The sequence below is a fragment of the Colossoma macropomum genome, unplaced genomic scaffold (assembly GCF_904425465.1).
Source record: "Colossoma macropomum unplaced genomic scaffold, Colossoma_macropomum, whole genome shotgun sequence".
Taxonomy (NCBI): domain Eukaryota; kingdom Metazoa; phylum Chordata; class Actinopteri; order Characiformes; family Serrasalmidae; genus Colossoma; species Colossoma macropomum.
Window position 1 is genome coordinate 10,871,799 of NW_023494803.1, and position 22,526 is coordinate 10,894,324.

The 22,526-nt window shown below is 41.1% G+C and overlaps 1 protein-coding gene across 4 annotated transcripts; it reads left to right on the forward strand.

Annotated features, from left to right (window-relative positions):
* The first annotated feature begins 1,976 nt into the window (after positions 1-1,976).
* xpo1b (exportin 1 (CRM1 homolog, yeast) b) lies at positions 1,977-22,095 on the forward strand. 4 transcript variants are annotated; one of them, XM_036592988.1, is made up of 25 exons: positions 1,977-2,433; positions 5,026-5,185; positions 5,626-5,727; positions 8,615-8,687; positions 10,520-10,581; positions 10,665-10,709; positions 10,867-11,048; positions 11,176-11,224; positions 11,396-11,515; positions 11,736-11,864; positions 12,009-12,167; positions 12,784-12,981; positions 13,136-13,274; positions 14,266-14,447; positions 14,555-14,711; positions 15,235-15,398; positions 16,244-16,378; positions 16,874-17,057; positions 17,484-17,590; positions 18,560-18,754; positions 19,021-19,189; positions 19,458-19,592; positions 20,166-20,325; positions 20,708-20,804; positions 21,390-21,536. In XM_036592988.1, the coding sequence occupies exons 2-25, from the start codon at positions 5,060-5,062 to the stop codon at positions 21,534-21,536; spliced, it is 3,216 nt and encodes a 1,071-aa protein (XP_036448881.1). In that variant the 5' UTR covers positions 1,977-2,433; positions 5,026-5,059. The 4 variants fall into 4 exon arrangements, with proteins under 4 accessions (XP_036448881.1, XP_036448880.1, XP_036448879.1 ...); XM_036592987.1 differs by having other exon boundaries at positions 5,054-5,185; XM_036592989.1 differs by lacking the exon at positions 1,977-2,433 and adding an exon at positions 7,058-7,125 and having other exon boundaries at positions 5,069-5,185; positions 21,390-21,562.
* The last annotated feature ends 431 nt before the right edge of the window (positions 22,096-22,526 follow it).

Consider the following 22,526-nt stretch of genomic DNA (forward strand, 5'->3'; position numbering starts at 1 on the left):
ATCCCCAGTACGGCTGAACGATTTGGGGAAAATATCTAATTGCGATTTTTCTGACTGCAATTTTAATTGCGATTGTTTCCTATAAATCAAGGTTCAGGCCTGTTTTCTTTGCCGAGACCAGAATATCCACTTTTTTCTGGATTGAGGCTTGAAGTTTGAATGCAGTGAGCCAGACTGCCAGCAAGTTCTGGTTGTGATGTCACAACACATGCAGGTTTGGTTGCCTCTGATTGGTCTAATTCATCTATAGGCAGTTCACAAGTTCTGTGTCATTAGGTTAAATTTCCCCACTTAAAACTTGAGACAATGTTTTGATAACGTAGGCTATCATTAAAAAAATTGCAGATCTTACAATTTGAAAACTGCACTCTCTTAAATTGTGATTTCAACATAAACACTATATTAGACATTAATCTTCAGGCCTTAGATCCAAGACCAATGGACCTAACTCTAGAGCAACCATACAACCACAGTGATGGACATAAACAGGTATGAAATCAGCTACAAAAGTGACTCCCAGTTATGAAAAGTTATATAAATGAATAAATAAATAGCTCACTAATGAGCACAGGCTTCCTTGCATTGAAACTCTGATCATGCATGTGCAGTTTATTAAGAAATTAACAATGAACTCCACCAATGTTTCCATATAATGAATTTATTAAAATGTAAACAAGGTGTTTAAGGGTGGTTTAATGCTCCGTTCTAGTGCAACTTATTCAGAATTATTCACAGGTGATAGGACCAGACGTCCACCTCTAAAAGCTCCCTCACAGAAAGTTATGACATGAAATGGTTATGAATTCACTGACTTATGTTTTATGATATAGCTTTTGGCCTAAAATGTACATATACAGCCCACTCATGGTGGAAGGTATTGTGAGGCAAAATAGTCCCAGGAGAAAAGATTTACCAATCTACCATTTTACCATCATCATTCCATATAAATCTCTGAAGGTTCACCAGTGGTTTTCGATAGTAAATAAAACATCTACATTTGCGTTGTACACATGGTGACCCCTGGTTCCTACCAGCACCACTGTAAAGAAATCTTAAACATTTCACACCAAACCACTCTGAACGACTTTGTTGACATCTTTATGATTTAATTTCACAGAAACACTGAGAACTCTGTCAACATACAACTGCAAAACAACCCTCTGTTGCATACTGAGCACTTATTTCAAATCTACATGCAATATTTACAGCATCACATCCCTTATTACTTTCATGTAGCTGATTATTTCAATGCATGGACGACATGATCAATGCATGGTGCGTTTTAGCCTTTGTTCAGCTCCAGCTCTACTTTGCCTACACTGAAAATCCTGTATTTTTCCATCAACTGACGTTTAAGTGGAGTTGAGTCACGTGGCTCGTGGGGAGGGAGGAACAAAATACACACACTAATTTCTTACAAACGTGGCTGTTTGATCAGCATTGCAAAGTGGATCAATAAACCAACTATAGTGTTGAAATACTGCAACTGATATCATATTACAGTTTTAGTTGGGTTAAAAGAAAAAAGCCTTATATTTCCCCCATTGTATCTGCCTCTGACCCGTGCCATGCGTATGGCAGCCTGTCTCTCAACCACTCCCCCTCCGTGGCTAGTGGAAAATTACCAGCTTACAAGCAGCACAAGTGCAAGCTCTAATACCCCCGCCCCTCCCCAACTCGTGGTGCAAAAAAATGCACTGCCATTTCCACCTCCCAGGATTTTGATATGCCGCTTTTAAAATTGCTGCAAAGATATGAAAGTAGTGTTCGACACGAAGCTCAAGTCAGCTTCTCGTTCGAATTTCTCCGTTCCACCTTAAATGGTGCAGCAGTTACATTCTGGCGCCCGAGTGTGATGGACAGGCGCGTCCTCTAATGGGGGGAGAGCGCCGCCGAGCGGACCAATGGCGCGCCAGGATGGGCGTGACGTCGATCCGAACTTTTCGCGGCGCCACCGGCTGAAAACTAAACCGAGATGGAATCTCCCAGTCTGAACCGGTTTCAACCGGTTACGAGTTCGTTGCTTATGAGGAGAAGGAGACGAGACACTCACACATACAGATTTACTGGCTCACCGCCGCTGCAAAATCCTTTCAGTAAAGACCAAAAAAGAGAAAACCTGTTAACCAAGCGTGACTTTAATCCGTAAAATGAATCGGGCTGAGAGAAAACCGTGAGGGCTCCACACCGCAGTTCATCAACCTGACTAGCCTCGCTAGCATTAACGTTAACTCCTCACAGGACCTCAGTGTGGCTACCGTTACCGTTAACGTTACAGTCAGCGTTTCTGCTTGCTTTTCTTTTTATTATTAGTTCCTGACCAGAAAACAGACCTTATTGAACGAGCCACCAACGGTTTTGGAGCTAGTTAACCCAAGTTTTAGCAACGCTGGCAGAAAAGCAGACCTTTCTTTCAAAGGCTTGGACTTTTCGGTAGGTAAACGGTGGGGGTTTATTCATAACGTGAAACGGTTGTGCTGTTTGTGTAGCTTAGCTTAGACTTCTTTTAACTTTTCCAGATGAACACTAAACTTTAATGTAGATAAGTAACGTGTGTTGTGTCATAGGTTTGCTCATGAAGCTGAACTCAGCTTCTTGTTCAAATTGTCCCCTTCCACCTTAAATGGTGCAGCAGTTAGGTTATATTCTGGGTCCTCGCGCCAGAATGGAACTGCTGCACCATTTAAGGGGGAACGGGTGAGTTCAACTAAGAAGCTGACTTCAGCCTCGTCAGTTGCTTAAACGTTTTGATAGCGCTAGAGATGTTGAGGATGTATGGCATGGTCCTGACTTTACAGGGGATGGGTGTGCAAAATCTTCGTATCTCTGTGTCCTGCTTTAAATCAATGGTTAACTTTGGATAATCTTCGTGGAGATAAACCAGCAAGCACCATGCAGTGTTTAAACTCCCCCAGCTCTACAGCCTTGCAGCTTACAGTACAGTTTAGACAAATCTGCTCAGCAACTGTGCATGCGTGTTAGATTGTAGTTAAATAGATTGCTTTATCAGTGGATGGGCAAGTTGATAACTTCCTTCTAACCCCTGCGTGCTTAAACCTTAAAACCTATAAGGCAGAAATTTCAGATTTGGTGGGAGGAGTCGACTAGTGAGTGTGTATGTATATGTGTGTGTCCTGGCTTGCAGTCAAGGAGATCCTTTTGCAAACATGGAAGTCTCAACATTTATTTGCCATATGTAGTCATCAGCTACAGGTACAGTTTAATTCTTACTTTCCAGAGTCCAAAACAGTGGATCGAGAGAAATATGCATAGATGATGACCGTAGAGGGTTTGAAAGAGACAGCAGACAGCACCCAGGTTAGAGATAAAGTTGGTCTGCTGCTCATTTGGGGGTAAATTTGAAGGCACTCTTACTGTTTGTTGGTTAAATGTCTTTTGCTGGCTTTGATTGGAGTCAGTTAATAGTGTGCCTCCTCAGGTTTGGCTCTGTCCTGTGTCAGTCAGCTCCTAGAGCACGTAGACCACTTTAGGAGAAGGACACGACGAGGACGGTCCCTTCATCTCTGATGCTCCGTGGTGAGATTTGCTATGAGAGGAGCGTGGAAAGACACCTTGTTCATCGACGCAGGAAAGCAGTTGGACAGTTAAAGCCAGTGATACCAAGGGATAAAGCATCTCCAGCTAGCAACACAGAGTGGCGTCTGTGCATAATCAGTTAAAGAGAATCAGATTTGGAATTGCGAGATGTGGAAGAGAGGACTGTCTGAGTTAGCCACTAACCTGGGATCACTATTTTTCAGCAGTGATCGACCCAGTGTGGATTTGTGATGCTGCATTACAGGAAAGGAGGTTAAATCCTAGGGTTTTTGGGTGCCCTCCTGCAGAACATGCTAGTGGCTGCAGAGAATTTTGGCTGATGCACATTTAAATTCACGATCTGGGGATGTTGTTTAGGTCCGTCATGCAGCCTATGGCTCCATCCTCGTATAAATTGAATTATGAGTACCACTAACATGCCTCGTTGAAGTGTGTCTTCTGGTTAGGGTGCTCTGAGTGCTGAATGTGAAGCTGGTGTTATGAATACTTGATGCGTTAAGAGAGGAGGTTTCATATTCGGTCACGTGGCCACGCCTCTCTGCGACAGATGTAAACAGTGTGACGTCAAAGAAAGGGCTGGTTCACACGTGGTCTCATTGAGAAAAATAGAGATCAGACTCTGCTCCTTCTCTGCGCACACACACAGAGCGGGTCTGCCAAACCTGTACTTACAGAGTGTTGGAGTGCTCAAACTGTTTGTTGCTTTTCTAGCTTCGGTATTTTGAAATTACTTTTGACACTGCCGTCCTTAATTTTTGATTAAGAATTGTTAAATGTCTTGAGAGTAAGAGTGCTGATGGTGGTACTGGCTTACTTTCCGTATCTGAACAAGCTCAGGTAGATCTATTCATAGATCAGTGGTCTGTTTATCATAGGTAGGGGCGCTGGACCACCTGTAGCTTGTAGCAAGAGTTCAGACCATGGCTTGCATGAAGTAGCCTGTCCTCTTCATATCCTTACTTTAAGTACAAGATCTAAAGTTTACAAAGCTGGCTTAGGACATGTCAAAGACAATTTTAAGGTAATTAAAATTATTTTAAGACACTTAGATGGCCATAAAACAATTTCATGAAACTGTTCAGAGAATGCTTTAATGAATAAGATGGGCTTAAATGTTGAATAGAGTTGAGTGAACTGATCTTGGGTCAGTGTTCTCACTCTTGAGATGCTTAATAAACATGAGCCCTGATCCTAGATTAGTACTTTTGCTCTGAGCACCCACCTAAACAAGCTCTCCTACCCAGCATGGCACAGAAGAAGTTTAATTCCTCTCTATTTTCTATGTAGTAACACAAGCATGCATGAGCAACAGCTAATCCTTGACCAGCACTCTTGCTCTTAGACATTGGGCCTAGGTCATGGTCAGTGCCTGTGGGTGGCCATGCAGATGGGATGTAAGGAAGTGGTCAGATATTTGGAACTCATTTTCATGACTTTTCCCTACGGGACGTTCTCTCCCCTGAAAAGGCCTCACCAGCCCTCCCTGTCCCCACAGAGCTCTATGCCAGCAGTTATGACAATGTTAGCCGACCATGCAGCCAGACAGCTGCTGGACTTCAACCAGAAACTGGACATTAACCTCCTGGATAATGTGGTTAACTGCTTGTACCATGGAGTGGGACCGCAGGTAAGAATTCCAGCCCTTTCTGAAATGGCTTCGCCTGCAGTTGGTTGACTGCAGCAGATGAAACTAGTGCTGTTATTTTAACCCCAAAGGGGATTGTGCCACTATGCACATTCTCTTAGAAGGCCATCCAAAAGAAAACAAATCTTAGTCTGATCGACTTTAATGACATTAGTGCCCTGTCCCATATTGGAAAGACTTTGGCAGGCACAACAAGAATTGCAAGTTGAACCCCCATGCTTCAGCACAGTCCTGCTGGGCATAAAAATATTTTTGTAAAGAATTGTGCAGAGTTTGATTAATGTATTCCTCTATTATGTATTATTCTACAGATATTATGATTTAATTTGCCGCAAATTGATTGTCTTTAGTCTAAATAGTCAAATCAGTGTGTTCTTGCCAAACATTTGTGCAGCTTGATTCAATACATTTTTCTGTTCCAGCAAAGAATGGCCCAAGAGGTCCTCACCCATTTGAAGGAGCACCCAGATGCATGGACTCGAGTGGACACCATTCTGGAGTTCTCCCAGAACATGAACACCAAAGTAAGTCTTCCACCTCCATCTAGTCTGCAGCAGTCAACCGGGTCGCTGTTCATTAGGCGTCTTGGAGCAAGAGTGCTGTTCATATTTCCTGAATTTCTAACCAGAAGCAGCACTGTTACATCAAGGTGCTTGGTGAGCATGGGCCCTGAAATCTCTACTTTGAGGAAGTTCTGTTGTGATATCGTACAGATTTTTTGGGGAAATCTAATGACCACTAAAACTGTTGTCCTTTTATATTGTTTAAGGTGGAGTAGGTTTTTATTTGTGTTAGTTTGGCATCATGGCTTCAGGTATTTTGAGAAGAGGTGTTCTTGTCTCGAAGTCAAATATTTGAAAGCTCAGAACCTGTGAGTCCAGTATTATGTGCTCCACCCAAGCAAATTCATTTCTTGATTACAAATCTGTGTGAGGTACTTTAGTGTTTACAGTGACATTGGCCATCCCTTTGCCCTGTTGGCTAACATAACATGCTCAAAGAGGCTTTCTTCAGGTTCAGACTGCCTACTCAGATCTTACCTTAGTGCTGACTCTCTGCAAACTCTTGGGCATTAACATTCAGGTCAACATTGGGTCAATGGGCAAACTGAATGAGGACAACTTGCCGTTGAAGGCTCAATCAGAAATCACTGAAACGTGAGCCAGTTTTTACTGATGCAGCACCAAGAAGATTTGAATCATATGAACGTCCCTTTCTAAAAGGCACAGTATGTTTCCCAAGCTCTCAATTAGAAGACTCAGAGCTAATCCTGTGGTGACTGCGGCGCTGTTTCGGCTGATCCTAATTAGGGCTTTGATATACTCAGCAGTTGTTTATGTACTCCACTTGTTGGGATGGAACTTCTTCCCCTTTATGTGAGAGACTTCCTCAAAGTACCGGTCACCCAGTTTGCCTTTTACTTACTTATTTATTTACATTTTTGGGCTTGCTGTAAGTGTGCTCTTAACCCTCTGGTCAGTGTTACTAATGTTTGGAGTGGATTTGTCAACAGTATTTATAGTTTCATATTATGCTGCCCAAAATGTGAGGGCTTTAGCGCAACTGAGATTTAAAGAGAAAAGGTAAAATTCTTAATTTATTATTTTTTTTTTTTAGTACAAGTAACACTTCTAAACGACAACAAAATGAACCCCCCCCAAATCAGAAACATTATGTAAAGTGCTTTAGCACTTGTAATCATTTGCCTCCCTTATTTTCTTTATTTTTTATGATTATTGATTTAAAGAGATCAGAAAAGAACAAACAACAAATCACAAAGAGAATATCTTCATTGAAGTTGTTCATATTTGATTATTAACGACAATGTTCCATTATGTTGATTGCTTGTAATAGGAAGAAAAGGGGTGTGTCTTCCTGTGCACCTTGACACAGCTAGGCTTTGGGCGGCAGGCCTCCACAAGGTCTACCTTTTCATTCCCTTATACTTAATTCTGCTCTGCATCCGTTTTCATTGCATTTGCTTCTCATCTGGAGGAGGGAGAGCTAAGCAGCATCTCAGAGTAAGATGCTGATCCAGGATCAATTCCTTCTGTCCCGTCAGCTCGCGTTCATTAGGAGAAACTGATCCTGGACCAGTACTCCTGCTCTTAGGTATGATATCTTCTCAGTGGTTTAGGCAGGTAGCGGGTATTGCTCTAACTAGGTGTAGGGCAGCTAGGTGTTTCTGCTGTAGGGATCATTTGTCTGTGGGTCTGTGTTTCTTAGTCCTTTTTCTTTTCTCTCTCTCTCTCTCTCTCTCTCTCTCTCTCTCTCTCTCTCTCTCTCTGTCTTTGTGTGCATAACTACTGTTTTATTACCAGTTTCTCCAAAAAGCCAACAAGTAAAAGTTTAATGGCTGGTACATTGGGTGCAGTGTTGTTTTTATGTTGGCCTTTGGTTTTAACCCCAAAGATTCATCTGAAATGGAATTAAAGGTGAATATCTGTTCAGGGTTTTGGGGTTTTAGATGGGTAAACATTTAACTAAGTGCAACTTGCAGGGTTTACATCTTCAGATTTCACCTTTAATCACTTTCTTTCCCCATGTTAAACCTTTGTTAAACATTAACTCTTCTCATTGCATCTGTCTTTGTTTTTGACCCTCTTGAATTTTCTCCACTCTTCTCAAAAATCATTGATCCCTACAGCTGAAATACTGTTGATCCAAATAAGGCAAATGACAGTAACAGTAACACAAACACTAACTTACCTAAAATTCTCACATTTCTGTAATATAAAAAGGCTCCTGAAGCACTGTATGCATAAGTGTATGGAACCAAACCTGTGGCTCGTCTTGCTGTTCCCGAGACCCACACCAGCTGAAGGTGAAAACAGCAGGCGCCGATACTTTTCTGAATTTTATTTTTCTGGTTCTTTGATTAATAATCAGTAGAATTGGTAGCGGTGTGGTAATAGTAGCAGTACTCTGTGAATTGGAAACCGTGTTTAGGGAAGTCTGACCTTTTGTTCTCTAAAGTTAGACGTCCATTTAATATAAAGACTTCTACTATTTTGTGGGTCTTCTGGCTTCCTGCGTGGTTGTGGTTGAACACAGTACTGAGCCGTTAGTTGCTAGCCGTTAGCACTTCCTTTCCTGTCTTTCACTTTCTGGTGTGAAACTGGCAGAAACAGCAAAACTTCTACAGGCTTCAATCTGCATACACTGATTCTGTAGAAAGTTTTAAAGGAAGAAACATAGGAATTAACACATTGAAATCAAACCTGCATGAAAGAGTATGTTCAGTCTGATTTTAAACACATTTTAAAAATGTATTCAGACAGTAATAATTGTCTTTCTCTTTTGTTTTGAGTCATTATTCTGAAAAATGCACAGTACAGCAGTAGCTCATGTGGTAAATGGCTAGTTAAAGCTGGGGTCACTAATATCTGCTTTGTTCTTTTGGCATTCCAGTACTATGCTCTGCAGATTCTGGAAACAGTTATTAAAACAAGATGGAAGATTCTTCCTAGAAACCAGTGTGAAGGTAAATCTGATCTCCTTTCGCTTACTATTCACAACGATTATTGACAACATGCTTTGTTACCAGTAATACTACATGGTGTGGGATTTGGTACTAGTGGTGAACTGCAGTGAACCCTTGATGCTGTGATTTTCTGCTTTATTTGTTTGTTCCATCTGATCTGGGTCTTTACATGTCTACCTTCCAGCAAATCAATATGTGGTATATTTTTATTATCTAAGCCTTTAGAAGTAATTTCTTAAGATAATGCACTTTAGTCTGGCTGCATTGCATAGTTCAGTTCAGCATTTTCCCTGCTGCAACACACCTTATTCAACTTAACAGCTATCAAACCAATCATGAGCTGAAGTTATTGTGTTTGAGTAGAGAGGACACGAAACTGTTCAGTGCTACTGTATGTCAAGAACTGGTCAAGGACTTGATATATGGGTTGTGACTGGAGGTGAATATGCAAGTCTTAACTGGACAATTAGCACAGATGCTGTTTTCATTTGCTTTTAAGATGAAGAGCCAGTAGGCATTATGCAGTCAGCATGCAAACTGAACTGATTCAGATGGAGTAGTTTGCAGGCAGCTTTCACTTGGGGGGCAAAAAAAAAAAAACATTTGTTTGCAGCTGCTATGCTGTTGCCAAGTTGAGCTTTATTCCCTTTTAAAAAATGCTGGAAGTTTCTCTGCCTCAGAGTGTTTTTCCTCTTCTTGAGCACAGAGAATCATTGCTATGCTGAAGGAATTGCCACAGTGGTCTGATTCTTCAAAACATGCTCAGAGGACTATATAGATCTTTTCAGATGTCACTGTTGTCTTATATAGCTCTTGTATAAACCCTCATTTATAGCTCACATCTCTCTGTACAACTTTTGCCAACGTGTTTAACGTTGCAAACTAAGGCTGCATGTTATGCTCAAAATAGTACATTGTTTTGCAATATATCAAAAACACATTTGCAAACCCTAGATGTGATACGGTTTAATTGGCCTGCGATAATTTATTTTTTGGGTCATGTAAAGGCTTTGTTTCATGAAAACACCTACAAATCATCTGGATAATCTGAGATTGAGTTGGATCACACCACACAATAATAAACATGCTTTGTTAGAGATCTCCATAATTTTTTCTCCATATTGTGATACCTAGTATTGAGTAACACAAAGTGAAGTATTGCAGTAATGATTTATAATTTTTTTTTAAAATCATTATTGAAACACATTGTGTTTGTTAAAAACACAGAATGCACTTAAGACCAAGGCAGCCTAAGTCTTTGAAAAATGTCAGACACTTGCTCAGTAGCACTGCCTGCTGAGCTCAAATTCTGAATTGTGCTTTAAAATACTGACTCTTCAAAAACAAGCAGGTGAGATTTTGATCTAGTGGAAAGAAAACATAACAGTACTGTTGTTGAATATTTTGTAGTGAACCATTTTTATTATTATTATTTATTTATTTAACCTCCTAGCAAAAAGTATTTTTATTTAAAAAAAAAAAACTGCCATTTTGTCTCAAGTGAAGTGGACTTGTGCTCTCTTGCTCCCCCTGCTGTCCCTAGAATTTACTGCTCTTTGGCCTTGAGGAATTTCTTTTGCTTTTGCTTGAAACTGTTTAATTTTTAAATATTAGTTTTAATTCTCACTGCATTCTCCTATTACTTGTTCCCTTCACAAACATTTATGCCATCTTTGTTGTATTTCAAAAAGAAGAGTTCAGTGTTATTGATCATTGCCAGTCATGCACCATGTTTTGCTGGCCCAATACCACTACTTTCTGATTTGGATTGTTATCAGCCCTTAAATCCAAAAAGTTCTCACACTTGACTTCTGTCATCTGTTTTTGTGCAGGTATTAAAAAGTATGTCGTCGGGCTGATCATCAAGACGTCGTCTGATGCAGCCAACGTAGAGGTAGGTGTGGCCTACTTGATTTTTGCTCAAGATTATCTCCTTGTTTGACTGTGACTGGATGAGACTCTTATATTTTGTTGCAGAAAGAAAAGGTGTACATTGGAAAACTCAACATGATCTTAGTTCAGGTAAGTGTTTTTCTTACCTGAATCACTAATAAAATGTGTTTTGTCCTTTCTATAAATGATATGCTTCTAATAAACTGATGTTTAATACCTTTAAAGTTTTAGGTGACATTTATAAAATAAGCGTTTTCCCATTGCACTTTATTTCTGTGACCAATAGATCCTGAAGCAGGAATGGCCGAAGCACTGGCCCACATTCATCAGCGACATTGTTGGAGCAAGTCGCACCAGTGAGAGCCTCTGCCAGAACAACATGATAATCTTAAAGCTGCTCAGTGAGGAGGTGTTTGATTTCTCCAGTGGACAGATGACCCAGGTCAAAGCCAAGCACCTGAAGGACAGGTGAGGCTCCACCAGCAGAGATAATTGATAAGTAATTTATGTTAAATGTTGTGTTTTAGATGACGGAAAAGACTAAACTGCAGGAGTAAAGCATGTCGTCATTAACCGTGTCTTCTGTTTCCTGCAGCATGTGTAATGAGTTCTCTCAGATCTTTCAGCTCTGCCAATTTGTGATGGTATGTAGTCCCAAACTTTTACATACAGCACACTGGAGCTGTTAGTTGTTGGGCTCAGAAATGAAATTTGATTGTTCTCTTTGTTTGTTTTTCAGAAGCTATTGATAGTTGATAAGCATTTTGCTGTCTTCAAAAATGAGCTGCCTCTGATATTTTCCCCCCATTTCTCAGGAAAACTCCCAGAATGCTCCTCTGGTGCATGCCACTTTGGAAACGTTGCTGCGGTTTTTGAACTGGATCCCTCTGGGCTACATCTTCGAGACCAAACTCATCAGCACTCTGGTGTACAAGGTAAGACCAGCTGCTCTCGCATCTGCCTCACTCTTCCCTTTTATAATTGTGTTCATAAGGACATGAAGGAAAATCATTAATCCTAGATCAGCACTCTTGCATCATGTTCACCCTCGCTTTCGGTATTTTACTTGAAACTCAGCAATATTTTTACTTCTGCATATATCAAGTTTTGGATAATATAACTTTTTCTCCTACTTCTTTCATCACCTCTTGCTAGTTCCTCAATGTTCCCATGTTCCGGAACGTGACGCTGAAGTGTTTGACGGAGATCGCAGGTGTGAGTGTGAGCCAGTACGAGGAGCAGTTCGTCACACTGTTCACACTCACCATGATGCAGCTCAAACAGGTAACACCCACATACTTGCAGTAAATTATCAAATCTGTAAGTCGTTCACAGTACAGAGCAACTGAACAGACGACCCACTCTCAGTTATACAAAATAAGTAATGCTGTTTGAGGTTGACCTGTTTCTTTATGGTGTGGTTTATAGATGCTGCCTCTGAACACAAATATCCGTCTAGCATACGCAAACGGGAAGGATGATGAGCAGAACTTCATCCAGAACCTCAGCTTGTTCCTTTGCACCTTTCTCAAAGAGCACGGCCAGCTCATCGAGAAGAGACTCAACCTGCGTGAGACCCTAATGGAGGTACATGCAAGCCTCAGAGAGATCCGGGGGTGCTGAGAGAGGATGGAGCAACTTTTAAGGCTTTACAGACCAAGCATGATTTATTTAAGGGATTTGTTTAAAAAAAAAAATATTTCGGATGTGTGTAAAACCATTGATACCTTGCACACACTGAAAGGAGAAAAATGCAACCTTTGTTTTATTCACCCTCTGTTGGAATTCAGAGGTGTCATAAACTTATTCGATCAGCCACTGTCAGTGGTGTTGGCATTGTGTCTGACCAACATCCACAGGAGTAGTTTCTCTTCTGCTTAATCATAGGATAGTGTTAGCATCTCTGAAACTGCTCAAACTGAATTAAGGACTTTCAAGCGGTCTGTTTGTTTTATTTTAAGCTTACTGCTTTAAACTTACAGAAGAATTACGATGTGTCTTGTAGTTTTAATGCTTAAATTATATCTGAACATTTTGCATTTTGGTGTCATTTATTCACATCAGCTAATTAATAGACTTTTTTTTATATTGTGCAGTAAAAGGAGGATCAGGCGTGGAAACCACCTTTATAGGCAATTCTGCAATAAAGCTTTAAGACACAAATTTTCCTCTTTGTAATTCTTTGTGTCTCCACCTCCTCTAGGCTCTCCACTATATGCTTCTGGTGTCAGAGGTGGAGGAGACAGAAATCTTTAAGATTTGTCTGGAGTACTGGAATCACCTGGCAGCGGAGTTGTACCGAGAGAGTCCCTTCAGCACCTCCACCTCACCCCTGCTCTCTGGGAGCCAACACTTTGATGTGCCCCCGCGCAGGCAGCTCTACCTACCTGTGTTGTCCAAGGTGAGCATCTCGCATGTAGATCCACACACAAACACACACACTCTCTCTACTAAGGCTTTACAGTGGAAACGAACAATAAACAATTGAGTATTTTATAAGTGCACGCCAACGCATGCACACACAGGTTGATTTACTTGATTTACTTAATTTACAGGTGCGTCTGCTCATGGTGAGTCGCATGGCTAAACCAGAGGAGGTACTGGTGGTTGAGAATGATCAGGGGGAGGTGGTGCGGGAGTTCATGAAGGACACAGACTCTATCAACCTCTACAAAAACATGAGAGAAACGCTTGGTAAGAGCAAGCACTATTTGCCCAAATTTCGCCAGTATCACATCCCACGGTGAACTTTGCTGACATTTTGATAACTTGCTGCTGAAATCCACCATATATTAATTTAAGTGCAGAAATTTGCAGCATATTCATTCTTTTGATGCTTTTGTAATTATGGAACTATACACTTGTTTCAGTCTGTACTTTTTTGAAGCATGGCACTTGAGCTACATTCACATTACAAGCCTCATTGCTCATATCCAATTTCGTGCTCAAATCCAATCTCTCTGACAGGATGGTTCATACTCGTTTAGGTAAGTGATTCAAATCTGTCATTAATGTGAACAAACTGGTGTCCTGAATTGGCCCGCATGCATGCATCCTACTCAGAAACGTCACGTGAATGAATCACGTGCGTTGCGTGCGTCACGTGCATCATCAGCAAACAAACTAACGAGCAGAACGAGCTTCGCTGTGAAGATAATTAACTCTGATCAGCTCTCCACTGTTCATTATTAGAGCGAGAAGAAGGCAAAAAAGGTGATGTGTTGTTTTTCCACCGTTTACAGGCTTTAATGTCTGTTAAAGCTGTCATGGCAACGCTGAATGAATGGCGCACACACACAGTGGGGAAAAACGCACATGAATTCCAATCTGAGCGTTCACATTAAGGTTACCTGGCCACGAATCAGATATGTATCCGATCTAGGACCACATATGAAAGTGACTCAGGTCGGATTTGAAAAGATCAGATTTTGCGTGTAAACGCAGCCCTGAAAACATCAGATCTGAGTCACATTAGGGCAACTTCAGCCTGGTAATGTGAATGTAGCGTTGAATTGACTGTGGTCTCCTGAGGTCACAAAGTTTGTTTTATCTGTGGTCATTTTTCTGCTATAACAGACTGATTTGAGAATTTGGTTGAGAGAGGTTTTGGTCTCTCCTTTTAGCATTCTTTCTCTTGCTTAATCAGTTATTCATTTATGGTGTTTCTTTTTCTCTCTTTCGATAGTGTACCTAACCCATCTGGACTATGCGGACACAGAGCGGATCATGACAGAAAAGCTCCATAACCAGGTAAATGGGACTGAGTGGTCTTGGAAGAACCTGAACACACTGTGCTGGGCCATTGGCTCCATTAGTGGAGCCATGCACGAGGAGGATGAGAAGAGGTTCCTTGTTACAGTCATCAAGGTATTATCTCAAACACACATGGACATGTATTTGTCATTGTACAAGTATATGTTTACCAATAACAGTTCATTAAAAAAAAAAAACAATGATTTTGTGTTGTTTGTTAGGACCTGCTAGGTTTGTGTGAGCAGAAGCGTGGTAAGGATAACAAGGCCATCATTGCTTCCAACATCATGTACATTGTGGGCCAGTACCCGCGATTCCTTCGTGCACACTGGAAGTTTCTTAAGACTGTGGTCAACAAACTGTTTGAATTCATGCATGGTGAGTCACAGCCTTTAAGGCTGTCCTATATGTTTTTTTAAATGTTCATTTGCTTATTTAAATACTATTATACAGCAAAATGACTAAACACAGCTAGTGAAAGTGAGTGTAACAGACTCTTAGAACAAAATACATGTAAACTCCGGAGAGTACTTGCCATACTTTGATACTCTAAACTAGTTTAGTGATAATAAATACAGATTTTTTTTATAAAACTATTCCAAATGAATTACCTTTTAACTGAGGTTTTCCCTGCTCAAAAACATCTGATTGAATTCATGAAGGGTTTGGTAGCTAATTAGCTGATGTGAACACTTGAACACTAAACTGTGCCTTGCTGTGGCAAAATGCTAAATCCTGAATCTCCTTTCTCTCTTTTTCTCTCTACCTCTGTCTGTCTGTCTGTCTGTCTGTGTGTCTCTCTCTCTCTCTCTCTCTCTCTCTCTCTCTATCTATCTATCTATCTATCTATCTATCTCTCTCTCCCTTTCTCTCTCTCTCGCTCTCTTGCTCGTTCGCTCAGAGACCCATGATGGAGTGCAGGACATGGCGTGTGACACATTCATTAAGATTGCTCAGAAGTGCAGGAGACATTTTGTGCAGGTGCAGGTTGGAGAAGTCATGCCTTTCATCGACGAGATCCTCAACAATATCAACACCATCATCTGTGACCTGCAACCACAACAGGTTAGAATTGGCAACCATGTTTGAAATCATGAATGACAGAGTAATGTAATTTTGTAATATATAAACATGTACTCCTTTTGCTGTTGTCTACTTGTTAGAGTGCATCATGAAGTCAGGGAACCATAAACATGCTAATAATTCTGTGAAATGGCTACGTTTGAACAAGGCTGATCAATGCAACGCTTCTGTGTTGAACATTAAGGAAGTATATTATTATATGAATGCTATGGTGTAACATTACATAAGAATGTGTTGTTCAGGATATTATAGGAAAAGCAGATGTAATGTGGCTATGACTTGGCAGTCTGCTCCTGTTGCTATTAGCTGGAACCAAACAATGACAAAATATTTCTCTGTTCTGTCTTGTCTTCACAAACTAACACGTTGAGACATCGTTCACTGAGGAGAAAAAAGCTTGTATGAAAGTCACAAGTTATGATCATGTATCGCTGCACCTCTACTTTTAAGCGTTAGCTCTTTAACTCATCTGAAGGAGCACTCAGTGTTATTCAGTTATGTCCAACACAGAAGCTTTCCAGTTTAACACAGTGATCAAAATTCTTACTTGCCTTTTGATTCATAAAACATGTTTTAAATGTGCATTTGTTTGCTGCAACATTTTCTCTTATGGGTCTGATTACTTTAGCTTGCTGACACTGGTGCATATGTGTAATTTAGCTGCTCAAACCCCTTTTCTTTCTCAAAGTTAATGAAATAACTTTAGTTAACTCTTACAGATTCTTAAATCTTAAAATATGGTTTACACAGTGTGTATATTCTTTTTTTTTTCCACTTTTTTCCCTCAAATTGGCTTTTTTTTCATCTTATTTGTTTACTCCACGTAGGTGCATACATTCTATGAGGCAGTGGGTTATATGATTGGCGCTCAGACAGACCAGGCTGTGCAAGAGCACCTGATTGAAAAATACATGCTGCTACCCAACCAGGTGTGGGACAGCATAATACAGCAGGCCACCAAGGTAAGACATGAGCACTTTACTCCACCTCACACCATTACATACGATAGTTTACTATATGACTTGAGGCAGCGTTCTTTTGGGGCAGTTTGCTCAAGTCCCACAGGCTCTCATGAAAGAGCTTTTGAAGAAAATGAGGGGAAAAAAATCCTAAGTCTAAAATAATTCAAATGCACTACTATATAATGATTTGAAATTTCACAAGCCGTTTGTTTATTTGGCCCCTCAGATAGTTGGAACTGTGTCCATGGCTGGCTGGATGGCTGAATGATCACCTGGACCTGATAACTGCTTTTTTTGTGTTCCATAAGTTTAGTGAAGAGCTTTAGTAAAGTCCCAACTATCTGAGGGCCCAGCACGCTCGCTTCAAAATGCTTGATAAACATCAATGATCTCTGTTTTACAGATTTGTTTAGATTTGTCTCTGGCAGTTAAAAGCACAAATTCATAGAGAAATGATTGTGGTGATCTCAGTATCTTCCCTTCTCTCTTTGACAGAACGTGGACATCTTGAAGGACCCAGAGACAGTGAAGCAGCTCGGCAGTATCCTGAAGACCAACGTGAGGGCGTGTAAGGCTGTGGGTCACCCCTTCGTCATACAGCTGGGACGAATTTATCTAGACATGCTTAATGTCTACAAGTGCCTCAGCGAGAACATCTCAGCAGCTATACAGACCAATGGTATGTGTATGAGAATATACGCTTGAGCTCTTTTGTTTTATTTGTTGCTTGTTCACACATTCTAATAGCATACAAATCCTAGCGAAGACGAAGAAGTGAAGACTCCAGTGATCTACGTAACATTTGCATAGAAGAAACTGTAGTGACAGAGCAGGAGGATAGATATTTAATGCTGAATGCTCTGATATTGCTGTGTTTTTACAGGAGACAGTTTAAGAATAGACACTTCCTGGACTCTGTGAGGCTCTATATATAGATACACTACAGAGACATTCTGAAGCGTTAATGGAGGAACATCAGTCCGAAGACACACTTGTTGAACAGAGACAGTGTTATCTGTTTGCTGTATTATTTATGTGTTTGTGAGAGTTTTTTCAGTTTTTTGTGTGCCTTTGTCTCTGATTTGTTATTTATGTGTGTGTGCAGGAGAGATGGTGACAAAGCAGCCTCTGATCAGAAGCATGCGCACTGTGAAGAGAGAAACTCTCAAACTCATTTCAGGCTGGGTCAGCCGTTCCAACGACCCACAGATGGTGAGACATTTTTGCAGCTCTTGTAGCAAAAACGTGTGTCTCAGAAATTGCGACTTTTATAGGAGAGAGAGTAAACTATTAATGAAGGGATATAGCGGAAATTAAAACATCCTAAGCGTAGTTAGTCGACTTTTTGAGTAGGCACAGATCAGTGATATGATAAATATCTGATACCAAAGTGTATCAAACAAAATAAATTTCCAGTAGTTGTGGGCTGGAGGTGGATGTTGTGCTAGCAAGCTGAGACACTGTTGCAGCTATATGCAGCCTTGTATTTAAAACAAACAAAAAACAGCTACTGCTATTCGGGCTCTTTCCTGCATTACACATGCATCTGTCAGGATAGCCCTCGACTCGACAGTCAATTCCTTCAAGGCTTTCAACAGTTGGGGCCATTGGCCGAGAGTTGACCTGACTTCCAGACACATCAGAGTTGAAGAATTGAAGTCCACTTCGCATTGCCAGATACAACAGAAACAATTTATATGCAGAACTAATCCCTAGAGTTTGCGCAGACTGCTATTCCTCAAGTGTGTCTGCAGTTCTGATGACCTTCAAACACTGAAAACAAGCCCATGCTCTTTTAAATTCTAACAGAAATGTCCTTATCAGAAACTGTGCTTGTAAACTACGCACTTTTAATACATCACATTGCATAAAGTGCAATATCTCATGCTCAAGGTTCTTTTATAGTTTCAAAGAAAGTATGTTCCAAATAACTGAATTTTTTTGGGCTAAGCAGCAGAATATTTCTAATGCTGTCATTTTCTGTATTAGTGTATGTGTCTCTGAGAGCTGTTGTGTCTAATGTAGGTGTGAGTCAGTTTGAACCTGTTCAGATTATCTGTCCTCACATTGTGCACACACTTACACTAGCTCTCACTCTCTTAGCTGTCTGCCGCTTGCTGCTCATCCCTTAAGCCTGTGTGTGTGTGTGTGTGTGTGTGTGTGTGTGATTGTGATTGTCAGGTGGGGGAGAACTTTGTTCCGCCACTGCTGGACGCCGTCCTCATAGATTACCAGCGGAATGTCCCGGCGGCCAGAGAGCCGGAAGTTCTCAGCACCATGGCGACCATCGTAAACAAATTGGGTGGTCATATCACAGGGGAGATCCCACAGATATTTGACGCTGTGTTCGAGTGCACGCTGAACATGATCAACAAAGTAAGGTTGCCTTCAGTTACTCACTTGAACTTTCCTGTTGCATACCAAACTGTTAAACAATCATCTCTTCAACATTTTAGAAAACATGAACAGATTTTCATGACATTTTACATGAACAGTGTGTGTGTGTGTGTGTGTGTGGGTTTGTTTTTTTGTTTTTTTTTTTGACAAGAAACAAATTGATTTAGAAGATAAACAATTCACTTTGCTAGGATAAAATGTGCACAGTGAGACCAACTCAAAATGTATTTTGTCTCGTTGCCCAGGATTTTGAGGAGTATCCTGAGCACCGAACACACTTCTTCTACCTGCTTCAGGCTGTGAATTCCCACTGCTTCCCTGCCTTCCTGGCCATCCCCCCAGCCCAGTTTAAACTGGTGCTGGACTCTATCATCTGGGCCTTTAAACACACCATGAGAAACGTGGCTGACACTGGTGAGAACAGAAATACACACAACTCAGTCTTGAATTTGAATTTGAAATCTGGTATTAACTCTGAGTTACTTATAAGGTGCAGTAATCCATGGTTATTGTGAATGTGATGATATATGTTCGATTCTGTTAGTGAACTAATTGATCATGTATTGAACATATGGAATGCAGTGTTTGACTATGAAGTTAAGTTTAGTGGTCTGTAATGATGCAAGTTGTCTAACCTGAAGTGCATGTTAGCATTATGAAATGGTGTTGTATGTTTGTACAGGTTTGCAGATTCTCTACACATTGCTGCAGAACGTGGCCCAGGAAGAGGCTGCAGCTCAGAGCTTCTACCAGACTTATTTCTGTGACATACTGCAACACATCTTCTCTGTAGTCACGGACACATCACACACAGCTGGTGAGTCACTGCATGTGCGCACGGATGCAGTACATACAGCAGAGCTTCGCTGTAGGTAATGATACGTCACACACACACCCAGTGACTCAGTGCTGCTTTTCTCAGAAATCAAAAAAGTGCATCTCTCAACACACGATGACCAGTAGAGGGGTGTACACACAGAGAAGACTCTTACAACCTGTCTATGTGCACAGGATCTTTCACCCAAATGCACCCCATTCACCTTTTTAACCAGCTTTTTAAATGCAAAAATGCATAGAAATGCTTCTTCTTTCGAAGCCTGGAACCTGTGGTTCAGCCTCACTGCTTGTTGTAATTTACTGTGTATCTGGAGCCTGCCTCATGGACTAAATCCAAGGTTGAAATAAGCTGTAAGTTAGATGGCTTGGTGAGCCTGACCCCTGGGGCCGTCCTGCACAGTTCAGTGTTTTTCCCTGCTCTAACACACCTCATTTGGCACAGAACAGGTATTACCGATTAAATGAGTCAAGAAAACTCACTAGTTCTGTGGCTGTCTGATTGATTATGAAGCACGCTCCCTTAGTTTGACTTTTCTTTCTCTGTGTCCTGCAGGTCTGACAATGCATGCCTCTATCCTGGCATACATGTTTAATTTGGTGGAGGAGGGTAAGATAAGTATGACCCTGAACCCTGCAAACCCTGTCAGCAATCAGGCTTTCATCCAGGAGTATGTGGCCAACCTACTCAAAACCGCCTTCCCTCATCTACAGGAGTGAGTCTTCATTTAACCTTTTTAATATGTTTAAATTCATAGTTTAAAGTCAGTGCTAGGTAAGGACAAGTGTAAACTAGTGGGGCATGAAAGAAAGTGGTTAAGAGAACTGTTCGTTTTTATTCCTGCTAACCATGCTCGCTGCCCAAACCATTAATTGTTTTTTGTTTCGTTTTTTTTTCCTTTGGAAGAAGCAGATCACTCTAAATAAATAAAATAATTGTCAGTTAGACTTGCGTGCTAGTTAACATAAAAACATTTCACTTAAAACTTCACTTTGTTAGATGTAGCCTTGGGTATTTCTGAATGTTTCCCTTATATGATACATTTGTCCATTTGCCTTGTGTGGATGAGCTAGTTTTTTATGTATTTGTGCATACAGTGCGCAGGTGAAGGTGTTTGTGACGGGGCTGTTCAGTTTAAACCAGGACATCCCTGCTTTTAAAGAGCACCTGAGAGACTTCCTGGTGCAGATCAAGGTGAGTCTTGCAGTGGGTTTACAGCGAGTCACTCAGTGAGACACTATGATTATAGCAAATCACTGCTCTTTAACATATAACATTTGGATTAAAGAATGTAAGAAAATAAAGCGGTTTTAAGAAAGTAAAAACCAGTTTATCAGCCATATGGTGAGACTCAAATATTAGACAGATTGGGATTTTCAGCAATTTGAGTTCAGTGTGAACTACATTGTGTACAGTAGGTTTTGGATTGAAGTTTCCAGGCTGTGGGTCACTGTGAGCTCTAGAGACAGCTTAGTGTTCAAGTGGAAAAGCAGTGTTGGCCTTACTGCTCTTTTCCGTCTGGGAGGAGGTTGAGGGGTTTATAGCAAGTAGGGTCATCTAGAGTGCAGCGGGACAGTTGAGGAGGTTAGATGTCTGTGCAGGGGGCTGTTTTTGGGAGGGGGCTGACTAGAGCTTGTGAAATGTTGGCAGACTAAAAGTTTTCTCTCTCTCTCTCTCTCTCTCTCTCTCTCTCTCTCTCTCTCTCTCTCTCTCTCTCTCTCTCTCTACTTTATCTTTCTTTGCTTTCTCCACTGTTATTCCCCCCCCCTCTCTCCCCAGGAGTTTGCGGGTGAGGACACTACAGATTTGTTTCTGGAGGAGCGAGAGGCATCTCTACGCCAGGCTCAGGAAGAGAAGCACAAACTGCAGATGTCTGTCCCTGGAATCCTGAACCCTCATGAGATCCCAGAGGAGATGTGTGACTGAACACACATCACACACTATACATACACACACACATTGTGCTGGCATCTTAACACAACTGTAAACGCATTGCTAAAGACAGCAGAGTCCAGTCTGTCTGTCTGTCTTTGTGGGCCGTCAAGCTGTGTGTGTGCGGAGGTTGAGGGTGTGTGTGTGTGTGTGAGTGAGAGTAAGTTCCTCCTCGGAGGTGCTTATCTGCACTTGGCTGTCTCTTGACCAAAACCATGCCAATCTGTAAATGATCCAGTCACCCAGTGGCCCTTTTTACATAACCTGCGTTGTGTATGGACACTCTTATTGTGTAATATCTTTCCATAGTTAACTCGAGCTTAAGTTTGGTCAGTTAACCTCAACGCTGCATGGAGTTTTTTTCAGAACTACGTCTTTTAACACACTTCTCTCTCTCTCTCTCTCTCTCTCTCTCTCTCTCTCTCTCTCTCTCTCTCTCTCTCTCTCTCTCTCTCTCTCTCTCTCTCTCTCTCCATTGCACTTTCTCTCTCTTCATACCCCTCTCCTTTTGTCATCATGTATTTGTTTGTAAATTATATATAAAATTGGGAGTGCTTTTCCCCCTTCCCCCTCTTGCAGTAAGGCACGTGTTAACGCAGTGATGAGGAATCTTTGCCTCTTTTTTGACCTCTGGAGACCTTGTCTGGCCTACCAGACTGTCAAAGAGGGAAAAGCTGTGAAAAGCACCACAAACAAAACAAGCCGTACATTTGTGCGTATAACCGCTAAGTTTAAAAGAATTTTTTGGTGCAAATTTGGGATTTTGTTGCAGTCAAGACACACAGTAGCAGTTAAAGTAAACATCTCAAGCTGAGTCCTGCTGTGTTGGTCATTGATTGGAACAGAAGTTTAGATTCTAGCCGTGGGACTGTGACTCAAAAAAAAATAATAAAATAAATAAATAAATACATTTTTCGCTTCTTAAATCTGGGCAGTGGCTTGTAATGCTTTGCCGGAAAGCAGATGTGCTGTCGGTCAGACTTA

What these genes read in the sequence shown, in the direction of transcription:
- xpo1b (XM_036592988.1), top strand. Translation starts at nt 5,060, where the DNA reads ATGCCAGCAGTTATGACAATGTTAGCCGACCATGCAGCCAGACAGCTG. An exon ending in TCCTTGTTACAGTCATCAAG is followed by an intron (nt 14,448 to 14,554) that starts GTATTATCTCAA and finishes GTTGTTTGTTAG; the next exon opens with GACCTGCTAGGTTTGTGTGA. An exon ending in AGCAGCTATACAGACCAATG is followed by an intron (nt 17,058 to 17,483) that starts GTATGTGTATGA and finishes GTGTGTGTGCAG; the next exon opens with GAGAGATGGTGACAAAGCAG.